The 15932-nt window shown below is 45.0% G+C and overlaps 1 protein-coding gene and 1 long non-coding RNA gene across 2 annotated transcripts in view; one reads left to right on the top strand and one right to left on the bottom strand.

Annotated features, from left to right (window-relative positions):
- The window catches only part of LOC146867690 (uncharacterized), a 376821-nt gene that overhangs the window by 143168 nt on the left and 217721 nt on the right, over positions 1-15932 (bottom strand). The window lies entirely within an intron of this gene.
- The window catches only part of LOC146867691 (calcium homeostasis modulator protein 1-like), a 119969-nt gene continuing 111140 nt past the window's right edge, over positions 7104-15932 (top strand). Inside the window, exon 1 of the mRNA XM_085606696.1 lies at positions 7104-8017. Coding sequence (XP_085462822.1) covers positions 7469-8017 — 549 coding nt within the window. The 5' untranslated portion in view covers positions 7104-7468. The remainder of the gene's footprint in view (positions 8018-15932) is intronic.

Here is a 15932-nt window from a genome sequence, read left to right as displayed (position 1 = left end):
TTCTTCCTATCTTTTAAAGACCAGCGCTCGCTATTATGGTGGCCAAAATAAAATGGGGAAACTCTTGGCCAACTACTTAAAAACAAAGAAAGAAAGAACTAGAATAGATTCTCTACAAAGTACTAATGAGTCTCTTCTATTTAAAGATGAGGCTATCTTAAATGAATTTGTCTCCTTCAATAAAAATGTATATACTCCAGAGACTCAACCAACTCAAACAGATTTATCCTCTTATTTTCATTCTATTAATTCTCCTCCCTCCGACTCTATTGATTCTTTGGAACTTGATATTACATTAACTGACATCACCAATGATATTTCGGTCTTGCGACATGGGAAGGCCCCTGCTCCTGATGGATTTACTATTGAGTTTTATGAACATTTTGCTAAACTTCTTCTTCCAAATCTTTTACTCTTATTTAACCACATCGATGTGAGTGACGGAGAGGTTCCGTCATGCGCGTTGGTTGCGCTGTGCGTATGACGGAACCGCTCCGTCATGGCCCCGCCCACGTAATAGAACCTTCAGCACAGCGCGGTAATCCGCGCCACGCTGAAGGGGTTAACTCCTTTATTACTAATGGTTTGTCGCTTATCCTCTGACAATTCTAGAGTCTTCTTTAATGTACTTAGTAAGGCTTCTTCCTTAGATTACCCTATTGGTGCCATAGCTTTAGGTGCTGAAAAAGCATTTGATAGGATTGGTTGGGATTTTATGTTTCATGCTTTAAAATGGATCGGTTTTCCTCCTAAATTAATCTCCTTAATTGCATTGCTTTATTCCAGCCCCAGAGCTTCTATTTTCGTTACCGGCAAGACCACAAATTATTTTTCTCTTCTCAGAGGAGTAAGACAAGGATATCCTTTGTCTCCATATTATTTGTAATAGCGTTGGAGCCCTTTTTAACTACAATTAGCCAAGATGTGCAGATCTCCGGTTTTCAACTCGATTCTCATCAGGTTAAAATGTCTGTTTACGCAGATGATTTTCTTTTATATTGTTCTAATCTGACCACTTCCCTCCCTCCCTTCTTTCATCAGGTTAATACTTTCTCTCAATTATCAGGGTACCATCTTAATCCGGATAAATGTGAAGTCTTACCACTAAATGTTTTATGCCTTCGATATTATTTCACCCATACGGGTTTTTCATGGTACTCCTCTAAAATCAAATATCTAGGTTTATGGTTTTCTTCCTCTACCCCTGACACTTTAAAACCAAATTTTGATCATATTATAAAATCACTAAATGATAATATTACTTGTTGGCATCCTCTTTTTCTATCCTGGTGGGGTAGACTTGATTCTATTAAGATGATGCTCACCCCATTGATTTTATATACTCTTTCCATGATACCTATGCATATTCCCGGACACTATTTTAAAAAAATTGATTCACTTTTAACTAAATTTCTATGGAAAAACAAATCCCCTTGAATAGCTTTATCTTCTTTTAAAAAGGATAAATCTAATGGAGGTCTAAGATTTTCCGAATTTCAAATCTTATCACTTGGCCTTTTCTCTGAAACAAACTTCCCGTTGGCTTTCTTCAGAATTTCATCCCCCTGTGTGGATTTCCATAGAGAAATCTATACTTTCTCCCTTTGCATTTCAGGAGTTTCTTGCTTTCACCAACAATATTTCTTCTGTACGCTCTCCTATTATTTCTCAATCTCGTAAGATTTTAACCCCTTTTCTACCTTTTTCTTACCCTTCTATTGCCTCTCAGTCTCAACAACCTATTTGTCACAATAAATTATTGTGCATCAGGAATTGTACCATTTATTGGAAATCTTGGAGATCCAAGGCATTACTCTGGATTTCCCAACTTTTAAATAATAATCTTCCCCTATCCTTCTCTGATTTACAAACTAAATTTTCATTACCTAATTCTTTTCGTAAACAATATAATTCTCTACTTCCTTCGCTTAATCAGTACCTTCTTGCATTACCAAATAACCCCACTCTTCCTATAACATGCTCCTCTCTATTTCCCATTTTAGACTCATCCCCTTCGGCTTCTTCTATTTATAAGTGTCTACTATCGCCTTTAGAGAGGCTTAAGTCAAAAACTGAATTCGCATGGGAAAGGGATCTGCAACGATGCTGGCAAACTTCCTTATGGGATAAATTGTGGTTCAAAATACACAAACCCTCAAGAGCAGCTAACACCTCTCAAATCCTTTATTTTGTTTATCAACGACTATTACTTTCCCCTGCAAAATTAGCTTCCTTTTCACACACTACTTCATCTATCTGTTGGTCCTGTTCTAGCTCTAATGCAGATCTAAAACATATGTTATTTGAATGTCCCAATATTGCTCATTTCTGGCAACTAGTGTGGTCTCTGATTAAAAAGCTCTTTAAAGTCAACATTTCCTTCTCCTTATCCAAAACATTTTTAGGTTCCCTGTCCTCTCATTGGCCTCAATCACCAGCTACTTTTAAGTTGCTAGATTTATTATTGGCTGTTGCTTTACATCTAATAACCTCGAATTGGAAACAAACTGACAAAGTTACTTTCAGAGCTTGGTGGAACGCCGTATGCTTTCATCACAGTCTTGATAACAATTTTGTTAACCCTATTTCTATTGCTATTAAGAGAGATATCTTATGGCTTCCTCTCACTACACATTTTTACGCCTCTAATGCTGTTAATGTTGCAGATGATGTCCGAAACCCGCCTTAATTTCACCATGTTGTCTTATCTCATAAAATTAGGATATTGTTAGTCATGTTTATGTACTAGAATTAGTTTATATTGTGATTCTCTTAATGCCTAGGTATTTTTATTTTATGCTTACAGTGTTTCACTTATTACCTTGTTGTTTCTTTCTCAAAATTTTTTGATAGAGTTAGATTATGTTTTACCCCCCTTTTTTCTTTTTACCTCCTCTCTTTATATACAGCATGATTGTTACAACAATGGCTTTTTTTATTACTTAACATTCCTTATATTAATTGTAATTCTTTAAGCTTAAAATGTATGTGCTGTTCTTTTTCTCTTGTTTGTCAATAAACTCAAACTTTTTAAAAAAAGAGAGGAAAGGTTGGCATAGCCCCAGATCTCTACCCCATAAGTGACACCAGCCACTGTAGTGGCCCTATAAACTTCCAGGGCTGGGGTAACCGCATCACTGTTAGTGGCCCTTTACTTCCTTTTCACCACAGATTCCCTTCGATCTAAGACAGCTCTACTTTTTGCTATTTGGGTGGCCCAAGGCATATTGTCCGACAGCCTGACTCCCAGATAATCAAAGTGGCTCACTTGCTCCAAGGGCAACTCGTCCACTACCATCATACCGCGAAAGGATTGGTGAGGATTCAAAGCCATAAATTTAGATTTGCAGAATATATCTCTATCAAAAAGCGGCAAATCATCCAAGTGAACCTTAAGATCCATAAGGATTCTAGAAAGGAGCAAAGTATCATCTGAAAAACATCAGGATCGGGTCATTTTGCCTGCAGATGTAGGCGCATCTTGCCTGCAATCCACCAGCCAATTGACTGCACCATTGATATAAAGGCTGAGCAACATAGGAGCAAGGACACATCCTTGCTTACTCCACGGTTCACCGGTGTTCTCTGTGTAAGGGCAATTCTATGTTCTTCCGGACTTGAGCATATGTTTCCTGGTGGAGAACCCTCAAAATCCTCATGCGTTTTCAAGGGGTTCCATAGTCCTCCAGGACCTTCCACAGGCCATCCCTAGCGACCAGGGCAAAGGCGGCCCTCAACTCCATGACGGTCACGTAGAGATGGTCCCACTTCAAGAAGATGTATTTCTTAAAGTGAAAGACCTGGTCCACTGTGCTGACCCTGCGCCTGAAGCCAGCCTGGAAATCTGAAAGATCATGATTGTCATTCATCCGCAGGTGTAGTCTGCACAGCACTTGCCTGCAGAAGATCTTTTGGCTGCTGTCAAGAAGGCTAATCAGCCTATAATTAGAGGGGACATCACGTCTGCCTTCCTTATAAATAGGGATGATAGTAGCACCATGGTTGGAAGGCGGAATATCCTCCCCTCTCACAATGGCATTACCCAGTGTGTTTAAGTAAGCGACCCAGATTTCTGGCTGTGATAAAAACAGGTCTCCTGGGATGCCATCTGGGCCGGGGTCTTAATCACTGTGCATTTGACAAGCAGTCTTTTAGATCAAATTCCATGGGGGTACTATCACCTTCTGACTCCGTAGGTGAGGCATAAGTTGCTGGTGACTCGCCCCTGAATGACAGGAAACTTAGTTGTTAATGGGGTATTGGGTGATGCCTGTAGGCAGGTCTTTAATTTGGATGGGTCCCTCCAAGTCTCAAATCCAGTAGTAATTAAAAATGGACTTTAAAAGGGATCCCTATCGGGCCCTTTATTCATGTCCTTAACTTTAATGGTGAAAAACAGTAATAGATTGCTGAACAATCAATGTGAAAAACGTTAAGGTAATCTATATCAGCGGTTTGGTTCTGATTTATATGTCATTCATGTTTTACTTAACCTTGCATTCCCTAAGAATGTTAGCTATTTACAGGATGGATGCCGTGGTTTTTTTTGTGTGCCATCTATTACTCTTGCATAGTGCACAATTTTGAACTTATTCACCTCCAGGTGTTTATAATGGCTCTCACTTATGAGGGCTGGAGTTGAGGCTGAAGGCATTGCAAGTTTTTCACAGTACCTGTCAGTGGTCAAAACGGAGTTCAGAATACATGGTCATCCAATGCTTGGCTTTTCTGAGGAGAACACAGAGAAATAGTGACATATTCCAAATACAATTGTGATTCTCTGCAAATTTGTGTGGAGGAGGTACACAACTGTCTTAATATTGATAAGGCAAGAGTAAAAGAAAATGCAGTGTTTACAGGAGAATGGGTGTGTTGTGTGTTTGGGAGGTGGTGAAGTGAAGGTGATGCGATGAAGTGCGTTCAGAAGAGCGTGAAAAGAGGATTCTGAAGAGAAAGAGATGAGGTTAAGATATGCAGATGGCATAGATATGGAGAGAAAAAATGTGTGCATGTCTAACAGAAAGTGCACATAAAGGGAGTGATAGAGACACTCTAAAGACAACTGCCCCTTCTACAGACCTCCGTAATGTTTAATTCACAGTCTCATTTTAAGAATAGCTTTTTTTATATTAATTATTTACAATAAAATCGTTGTTACTTATTTATCCTAAACAGCTAACAGATACTGACAAAGCCAATAGTCTTGGCTGGTTGAGGTTAACTTGTTTAAACCACGCCTTTAATTACATAGACGATACCCGTTTCGGAGCCCCCCCCACACTTTTTTTTATCCGACTTAAAGTCCTGCTCGCAGGTGTGGTCAAAGGTAACTCCATAAGACCAATGACACCTGTGTAAAGATAAGGGCCATGCCCAGCCTGAGTTGGTCTTAGTAAATGGCTGAAAAGCACGCCACACACCCAGTATCCACCGGGAATAATGAAAATACGCTGTAGGCTCTGGGGGCACAGGCTCTTGATAGAGTGGATATTCAAACAACATGCCCTGCGTCCAAAGCATTTGGGGCATGCCGAATGAAAAGGCTCTGGTGGTGCAGTAACTTGCTCAGGCCAAACACCACAAGCTGCGCCACGAAATTCTCTGCAGGGTATTGTTTTTCAGGGGCCCGATGACACTCTCACGTAAGAAACTTAGGAGTTGGTCAAAATATTTTTGATCAGTTTATCAAGAAAGTGTGACGTTGGCAGCACGACACCGTAAACATGTCAGAATACGTCTCCTTGTGTCTAACCCAGTTAACACCTCCTGGTTCACTCTCTTCTATGGAACTACTATTCTTGCCTGCGAAAAAAAAAAGGTTGACACAAAATAGCTCTCTGACTCCAGGACCCTCCTACACCACTCTCTTCCTCCATTCTAGGTAGGTTAAGAAACACGTCCAATAAGTATTGAACCAACTCGGATCAGGGAACCTGTAGTGGACAAGTCAGGGTCAAGCCTCTAGAAAGAAAACTTAATGTGTGAGGTCATAACTGGCATTGAGGTAGAGGCATTCGTATAGAGCTGTTCATACCTGAACTAGACATGGGCGAAGTTCGAGGAGTTCCACGTATGACCAATAAAACTGTGCCGCGCTACACGGAGTTCCGGAAGCGGTGGAGTGTGTTAAGTCATGCCGTTCGCACTGATTTTTAGCACCTGGTGTTTGTTCCGCGCTGGAAAATCACAGCGAAAGGCACAATGTGCGGCACAAGAGGGCGCTGCTTCTTTCTGCTGCTTGCGTAGATGTTCTACTCGAGCGGCAGCTTCCTCAACCCGAATGGAAGGTTTCTCAACGCGAGCCGTCACGGCCATCCGCGACCGCCTGTGTTGAGAAATCTCGCTAGGAGGTGGTCCAGCGTTGGATTTTCCTCGCTCGCTCGCGCTCACCAACTTAACATTGACGAACGAGGAAAAAACTCTGAACTCGGTGTGCTCCACGGAGCGTGGAGTGTGGAAAACTCCGTAAATGGAGCAGAGTCCACCGCCCAGGCCTAACCAGAACACAAGGGGTGAAGTCTGCTCAGCGAGATCAGATTTCTTTAAATAGGTCTCCTGAGCTCGAGCTGCATCGTTCCTATTGTTACGTGGTTGACACATGGAATTTGGGAGGTAGAAGGCAGCCGGTGGAAATAACACTTACTTTGACCTTTTCAGTGTAGCAATAACTGCGCTACATGTCATCAGAATAATTGTTTCCACTTGCATGTTTTATCGGGGAACATTTATTTTTACAGTCATGGTTTACATATGTAAATACAAGTAAAAGTGATGTGATGGCGTGGGTAAATATTTTTTCTTTTTTAGGGTTTTGAACACGATGTAAGTAGCAGTGAGTGCATTAGCTGAGACAACAAACACCTGTCCTTGCAGTGTGTTTAAGCATCCCTTCTTCTTTCAGTTCCGTAGGCGACCGTGCAGCGCCTCGAGGGTCGGTAGCTTCAGATGCCGGCACTCGCCTTGCTTTTCTGCAGGACGCGCACCTTCGGCTAAAATGTCACAGGAACCAGTTCGGCCGAGATGTTTGCATGGGCATTCCCTTCTATGCAGATGAAAGAGGCGGGGCGGGCTCGTCTTGTTTACTGATGGCCGTGTCAGTGGGCAGCACGCCTCTGCGTTTGCAAGCAAGCTTTCCCCGAGCAGTCAGGTGGAAGGAGCCGAGCTTACCTGCAGACTGACGATAAACGACCAACCTTCTGCGCACACAGCAAAGGTTCAAAGACCTGACAGGCAAAGTCCCTGCCAGAAGCTGTGAGGAGACCGGGACAGAGCCAACTTTTGAGGTTACCTCAGTTTGAGGAAAGACAACCACCTCAACTATTTTCTCTGGTCTTGAGGAACCATAGCGTTCATCTCAGATTCTGGTGAGCAGTTGAGCATTCTTGACAGAAGCACCCACTGAAGTGTGTAGGCATCCGACACCGCCCCATTTGATCGCCAGAAGAAGCCTAAGAGCGCGCCTGTGAAGATGGATAAGTTCCGCATGATCTTCCAGTTCCTTCAGTCCAACCAGGAGTCCTTCATGAACGGCATCTGCGGGATCATGGCCTTGGCCAGCGCCCACATGTACTCGGCATTCGACTTCAACTGCCCGTGCCTGCCGAGCTACAACATTTCCTACGGCATGGGCATCCTGATTGTGCCGCCCATCGTGCTGTTCCTCTTGGGCTTCGTGATGAACAACAACGTGTCGATGCTGGCGGAGGAGTGGAAGAGGCCCACGGGCATGAGACAGAAAGACCCGGCCGTCCTGAGGTACATGTTCGCCTCCATGACACAGCGTGCACTGATTGCGCCGGCTGTCTGGATCTCTGTGACGTTACTGGATGGGAAGTGCTTCATTTGTGCTTTTAGCACCATGGTGCCTCTGGATAAGCTTGGGAACACGACTGACATCGGCCTGTCGGAGAAGGACATCATGAAGATCCTGGCCCGGCTTCCATGCAAGGAAATTTATGAGGGACATGAGATTATCGCACGAGAAGTTGCGACCAGATACCTGCGCTGCATCTCTCAGGTAAGAGAGGCACATGCAGTACTGCATGTTGCATGGGATGGGGACCTGAAAGATAAGTTAGGTGGCAGAGGAAACAGGGGATGAAGGAGAAAGAAGCATCTCCTGAAAATGTAAGATTACTGCTGGAAGACACAATGGGAACACAATGTGAAGGTGGTACATGCCAGATGTACAGAACCATTTTGCAATCAGAAACCCAGATATTTGCCAAATCCGAGGCTTGTAACTGCAAAGTAGTGTTTTGCAATATACTAAACCATTTGAGATTCGGTAAATACTGCCCAAATTGCAAAATGGGTTTAACAACTCATTCCGCATCACAAACTAAAGGGGGGCTTGAAAAGAGCCTGTCTGTATTTTGTGATGAAGTGTATCACTGGTTTGTGACCCCAGTTGCAGTTGTGAATCATTGAAAAGTCACAGGCTCCTCATGAAGATGGTAAGGGGACCCGTTTGTAAAGCGGAAATCTCCTGTTGGACAGCTTCCACTTGGGGAATTGTGTTGGGAGGCATTGCCAGTGACCTTTTCCCACAATGTGTTGCCAAACAGGAATACTTGTTTTTAAAGCGGCAGTGGTTCCTTTACATAACACAGGCTCCATTAAAAAAAAGTTGGGTGGTTAGAAGTGTATTGGCAGAGATGGGGATGTGCTGTTCCTTGCAGGCCAACAGCCCTTTGCTTGCAGCCAAGCCAGCAAATTGCAACCTGCCTAATTAATATTCATGATGTGAGATTTTGCAACACAACCTAGTAGTTCCTATGTCACACCGCAAAATGACAAGTCTCAAAAAGTCAGTCTCTGACCACTATGTATGGCGTGTTTGTGCACATGAAGCTCTAAGTTTGCTATCTGATTCTCCTTGGTTGTTAAAAGAAAAAAGTTATGGATTGAAATGCTTTAATTAATTTGAAGTATGATTCCATTCCATCATTTTTTTATCATGTCTCCACATTACTCAAGGATCAACCATAGATAAATCAGTCTTTGTCACTTTCCAAATGAACGTTCCAGCCATGCCCTCCCTCCCCCCGAGTGGAGCACAAGCAAGCCCAGGCACCTTGAGTCTCCACAGCCCTCCTGAGTGAGGTAGAGCTAAAGCCCAGAGGCAGAAGAAGAGGCCCAGCACTACACGATTGAGTCAACAATTTCCACCCTTCACTGTTTGCTGTCTCTCTGGGTGTAGCCTGTGTTGTTTTGTCACTCAGTGTGATCTTGGAATGTTCATTTCACAGTTGATTACCCCAATTAATTCACCTTATATTATAACTTGAAGTATGTTTTGCTAGTATGGCATATGGCTTTCACTTTAGAAATGCTAGCATTCTCCTCTGTATACAGAAGTTTACAGAAGTAAACCGAAATACAAAGACAGATAAGAGCCGCCGTTGACAACACAACGCGCAGACTAGTGGTCTGGGTGGCTTTTTATTTACCTTAAATCTTGAGATCTAATTCCATCATAACCCTGAAGTAAGGTGCGATTTCGGGAAAATGAAATCATCATTCTTTGCCTCAGTTCCTCGCAGAGTAAAACTAGAGAGCGCTTCGAAACAGGGCGACTTGATTTAGTCATTCACAGGGGAGTAGCTACAAGGGACGGTGTTTGGGTTGTGAAACGCTACCTAATAAATGTATTTTCTGATGAAAGGTTGAGTACAGGTGCTTTCAGTCTGATATGGTCAGATGTCTGTCGGATTTCATCTGGGATTTTTGCATACATACACTGCCAAATACACACACACACTCACTCTCATCTCTTTTGAAAATACTTTAAAATTGAGATTATTTTTCAAAATATTATGTTTTCTCCCATTTAGTAACCCCGCCAATCCACACTCGTCTCCCTTTCCACTGCTCCTTCACCCCCTTTCATGCACCCTACTTGTAATATAATGTATTTTAACAGTATATGCCAGCGTTAATGTTGAGGAATTCGAAGCGCACCCCCTCAATCTTACTGACAAAGCTACGCCGCTGGTCATTCACTATAGATCTTTCAAGTGATTCACTGGTGGCGTCACTGCTTCTAGGCACTGTGCCCTACCTGATGTGACTGTGGAAGTGGAGAAGGCTTAAATGACAGATTTTCAGACTGCAGTCCTGGGCTCTGACTCCAGCCTCTCCAATAGGTCGAGCTTGTCCTTCTGGACAAATCATTTTAGCTCTGACAACAACACTTCAATAATCCAGTAAATTAGGGCCACTTAGAATGACACTGGTCAGCCGTCTTTAGCATCACATCAAAAAAACATGAATACACTGTCAAACCCAGAAGCCTCAAAAAGCAGATCATTTTTGGTTGCGCCATAGGGACTTCCTCGGTCACTCACAGGGCCCTTCAGTGCACCTCGAAGTGTGAGATGGCAAGTGACAGAAGGGACTGTCAGCGACAGAAAGGATGATCAAAGACAGAAGGGATAGACAACGAGAGAAGGGATAGACAGAATAAAAAGGAAGGGTCAGCAAGCGAAGGGAAGGTCACTTACAGAAGGGATGGTCGTTGGAGAAGAGATGACCACTGACCAAAGGAATGATCAGCAATAGAAGGGATGGTCACTGACCAAAGGAATGATCAGCGAAAGAAGGGATGGTCACTGATCAGCGATAGAATGGATGGTCACTGACAAAAGGAATGATCAGCGATAGAAGGGATGGTCACTGATCAGCGATAGAAGGGATGGTCACTGACAAAAGGAATGACCAGCGATAGAAGGGACGGTCACTGATCAGCGATAGAAGGGATGGTCACTGACAAAAGGAATGATCAGCGATAAAAGGGACGGTCACTGATCAGTGACAGAAGAGATGGTCACTGACAAAAGGAATGATCAGCGATAGAAGGGATGGTCACTGATCAGCGATAGAAGGGACGGTCACTGACCAAAGGAATGATCGGTGATAGAATGGATGGTCACTGACAGAACGGATGGCCTGCGAACGAAGGGATGTCCACTGGATGAAAGCTCTGTGGTTGGTGTCACTTACCGGATGAATTCCTGCATGAGCACTGGGAAATGCAGGCACTGTTAGCAAAGGATAATGTCACAAAAGAGAGAGACTAGGGAGAACGAGAGCCTTCTCTGAATACCCTATCAAACGGTGAAACTCACTAAGCAGAGAAGAACTACAAAGAATTATTATTTACAAAGCAATAAGACAGTGACAAAGTATCTAAAGCCCAGAGGTATAGCAAGAAGGAAAAAACATTTTTATTATAATAAAATAATTCTCCTTGTTTTTGTCTTCACTATTTGTGTTTTTGGTTGACACTGTTTGTCTTTCTGTACTCTCACCACTATATACTTCATTCTAAAAAAATGTTGCGCTCCGCCCACTGTGTTGGTCTGCACGCGGGCGTTTGACACAGCCCAATGATGAAGCATGACACTGCAAAGTGTGTGAGGGCAGTATCATAATAAAAATGTTTTTTCCTTCTTGCTATACCTCTGGGCTTTAGATAGTGAAGGATAAAACTATTTCTTTGTCACTGTCTTATTGCTTTGTAAATAATAATTCTTTGTAGTTCTTCTCTGCTTAGTGAGTTTCACTGTTAGCAAAGGCTCAGGGGCAGAGTAAGTGCTTGGCAAGGAGAGTGACTGAAGATGCCCCCAACATCAGTGAAGTGGAGCTTTACCCACAGAGTGTTGTGTGCGAGACTGAGAAACTGGATATTACAAAAGCCTGGATCAGCAGCCACTGTAGTTCCTTTGTGGCCGAGGGGCAGGTTGCCACTTCCTTTGTCTGGATCAGTATTGTACAGTCCTGACCTTTCGGAGTATGCAAACAAGATATTTCAGTGTTCAAAACAGAGACACTTGGCCTAGTCTTCAAATAAAGTGAAGCTGCACATCTTTCTCTAGTGCATGACTATTCTTCAGGGTAAGCCCGCGTGTAGGCCCAGTAGACAAAGATGCCAATGAGACGAGTCGACGACAGCAGGTGCCCCTTGACCCGGGGTCCCTCTCAGAGGTGAAGAGAAGAAGGGATCACAGCTCTTTTTTTGCCAGGTAGCTGACCCCTGGAGCCCTGGAATGGTCAGGGGCGTAGCTTCAGGGGGATGTTTGGGCTGTTACACTCCCCTAAGAAATGTATTTTCCGATGAATAGTTGGGTACAGGTGCATTCAGTTGGGTATGGTGAGGTGTCTGTCGGATTTCACCTGGGGTTTTTGCATGGACAAGACTGACAAAAACACACACACACACACACTCTCTTATCTCTGTTTTGAATGCATTAAAAATTATGATTATTTTACCAAATGCTGTGTTTCTCTCAGTTAGTACTCCTACCAGTCAGCATTCCTCTCCTCTTCCTCTTCCTCTTGTGCCCCTCTCATGCGCCCTGCTTATCCTATAATGTATTTTAACATTATCTGCGAGCAGGATTGTCAGGTAATCTGAAGCTCACCCCCACCACCCCCCCAATCTGACTGACCAAGCTACACCCCTGGGAATGGTGGCACCAATTGTGAAAGATGTCTATAGGGACAGAAATTGAAGACTTCATCCATAAGCCATTGAGTTTGAAGGCAATTTATAGCGCCCTCTTCTCAGTTGAGAAAAGACCATTCACTTAGTCAGATCCCTGAGCTGGACTGCCAACAAAAAGTAGTCGCATTGGCTTGTCTCTTCACAGGACTTAGAGCCCAGACTACAGCTGTGCAGAAGGGCTATCAGTGGGAAAGATTACTTGTTAGTAAAAGAGGCTTTGAGGCAGAGCCAATGAGTCAAGTGCTGTTTCCCCGTTTAGCTCTTGACCCCCTTTAGCTTAAATAGGACCTCCCCCAGTTTGGAGACTGGGATAGACACATTCATCAACATGTCAGGACCTACTGTCTGAAAAGCATCAGGCAGGCCTGGTAGGAAGTGTCGTCTAATAATGTTCTGCCCTGTCATATACCATCTCTCAATGGACTCAAGCTTGATTTCTGCCCATCGCTGAGCCTGGCACTGCACTGAAAATAATCCCACCAGGCTCTGCTAGTGGCATAAGCCTGCAACTACCTACTCAAACTCTTTAGCACAAACGCATGCATGCTTGACCTTGTGCAAGCGGCTTCTGTGGACACATTCAGGGTTTTTCAAACGAGGGACGGCAGAGACTTTCAAAGGCCTGGAAACTAAATAGTCCAAAGAGGTGTTGATGATGAAGGACAAAAGTCTTCCAATGTGTGGCAGCCATGATTTCAGACGCAAGGATGAAGTGCTGTAGACCTAAACCACAGTAAGTTGCTTGCCAGTTGTATTTTGGGTAAGCCTGCTCCACACGACCTAGTAATAGCACTGAGCAGGGGCGCAACTAGACCGGCGGGGGGGGGGGGGGGGGGGGTGCTAACAATCCCAGCCAGGGCTGGCCCTAGCACTGGTCACACACGGTGCAAACCTTCTTTTTTGGCGCCCCTCCCCCATTCCCTCCTTCTCCATGTATTCCGTCGCAACCACTCACTAACAATGCACCTCATATCTCTTTAGCACCTTCCTAACACCCCTTCACTTGACTATATCTCTCCTATGAATAACAGGGGTGAGGGTGAATTATTATTTAGGGCTCGGTGTTCAGATGTGCAATATGAAGGTATTAAGAAGTGAGACGCGCTGAATAATTTTACATGGTATTATTTATTGTTTATTATTTGCCTTTTAATGTACCGCCCTCCTCAGCCTTCGCCCTCATTCCTACCGGCATTTCAAGACCTGTTGGCCAACTTGGTGGTCAACTACGCCTCGGTCTTGGTGCTGGGAGACTTCAATTATTGGCCCTCAGACCCACATGAGTGTACGGCCTCTAAAGAATTCACAGAATCTCTCCTGTCTCTCAACTTTGCTCCGCATATAACTGTCCCTACTCACTCCCATGGGCATATACTCGACCAGGTCTGGTCCCTCAACCTCCCAGTGGCTTCGGCAGCAGTCTCTCCCTGCCCCTGGTCTGACCATGCCCTCATTTCCCTCTCCATTCTCCGCAACCCGGTATCAAAAACTCCGCATGCCAAAAACACCTGGGCGCGGAACTGGAACAAACTGGATTTTCCATCCCTGACCTCCCTGCTTCGAAACTCCACTCCCACCCTCTTCGGCTTATCATCTACCTCTCAAGCCAAGGCCATAAACACCTGGCTGGCTGGTGGCTGTGATTCAGTGGCTCCCTTACGTCGCATTTCCATCCGTCGACCTAAGGATTCCAACAGATGGTTTAACGACCACCTGAAAGAGCTTAAACTGAGCGTCCGACGGGCGGAGAGACAATGGAGGAAAAATTACTGTCCTTTATCAAAAACTCACTTCCTCACATCACTGGCCAAATATAAAATAGCAATTCTCGCCGCAAAAACCACCCATTTCTCTGCAAAAATAACGTCCGCTGAAAATAAACCCAGGGAAATTTTTGGCATAGTGAATGACCTGGCATTCTCAGATCGAACCTTACCCCAAATCCCCCCCTCCCAGCCTCTTTGTGATCAACTTAACGCCTACTTTCTGGATAAGATTGTAACCATCAAGGCCAACATTCCACCACCTTCACCTGCATTCGTTGATCCTTCCCCTCCCACCGTTCAATGCCCTCTCACCTCCATTCCCCCCCTTTCTCAGGAATCATTTCTGGAGATCCTTCCCAAAGTGAAGTCGGGGTCTCCGGCGGATGTCTGCCCGGCACGTATTCTGCAGCAAATTTACTCCTGCTGTTCTGAACCCCCCATCGCCTTCCTCAACAGCTCCCTAGCACAGGGTGTAGTGCCCCCCGCGCTAAAAGCAGCTACTATAGTACCCATTTTGAAGAAACCTGGCGCGGACCCTTCCATCTCGGCCAACTATCGCCCCATCTCCTTGCTGCCCTTCTTGGGCAAGGTGATGGAACGCCACGTCACCGTGGTACTCAGCGCCCATATTGAGACCAATGGGGGACTGGCATCTCGCCAGGCCGGTTTCCGTCCCAGACATTCGACTGAATCGGTTGTGGTCTCAGTCCTAGACAACCTCAGAAAGGGTATGGATGATAACAAACACCAGGCACTGGTCCTCCTTGATTTGTCCGCCGCCTTTGACACGGTGGACCATACCATCTTACTGTCCCGTGTCAGGGCGGCTGGAATCGGGGGATCAGCCCTGGTTTGGCTCTCCTCCTTTCTGAGGGACCGCACCCAGGCAGTGCGGCTAGGCGTCTTCTCTGCCACTCCCCTCCCTGTCACTTGCGGCGTTCCCCAGGGATCCTCTCTTTCCCCCCTGCTTTTTAATCTCTATATCTTCCCTCTTATCTTCGCGCTTCAGCAGCTGGAGGTCACCGTGTACAACTACGCGGATGATCTCCAGCTCATCTTTGATCTGTCCTCCTCTCCCCTTTCTGTCTCTAATTTCCAGTCTACCATGACATTCATCAGGGACTGGATGAACCACAACCACCTTAAGCTGAACCCGGATAAAACCGAGTTGGTTCTCACCGGTGGTTCATCCAGCCCCTGGAACTCTCTTTTTTGGCCCCCCTCTCTTGGGCCCGCACCTTCCCCCTCAACCACGGTCAAAACACTGGATGTCAAAATGAATAATCAGCTCACCCTTCACCCACAAATCAGCTCCGTGGTCTCCTCTTGTTTCCTCACTCTCCGCACCATCCGCTCTGTTTCCCGCTTCTTTTCCCCTCAGGCACTCAAGATCATCATGGCCGCCCTGGTGATATCAAAGCTGGATTATGCCAACGCCCTCTATCATGGCATTCCAGCTTACAGCCTGCGAAGACTTCAGTCGATCCAGAACCAGGCGGCCCGGCTGGTTTACGGCCTCCCACGCTATCACCATTCCACCCCCCTTCTCAGGGAGCTTCACTGGCTTCCCGTAAAAGAACGCTCCCTTTTTAAGACGGGCTGCATGGTCTTCCAGGCCCGCCAAGGCACTGCCCCCGCCTTTATCTCTTCTTTAATAA

This window comes from Triturus cristatus, chromosome 1_2 (genome assembly GCF_964204655.1).
Source record: "Triturus cristatus chromosome 1_2, aTriCri1.1, whole genome shotgun sequence".
NCBI classification, from domain to species: Eukaryota; Metazoa; Chordata; class Amphibia; order Caudata; family Salamandridae; genus Triturus; species Triturus cristatus.
The sequence above is the reverse complement of the archived record's forward strand: the minus strand, read 5'-3'. Positions and strand labels throughout refer to the sequence as shown.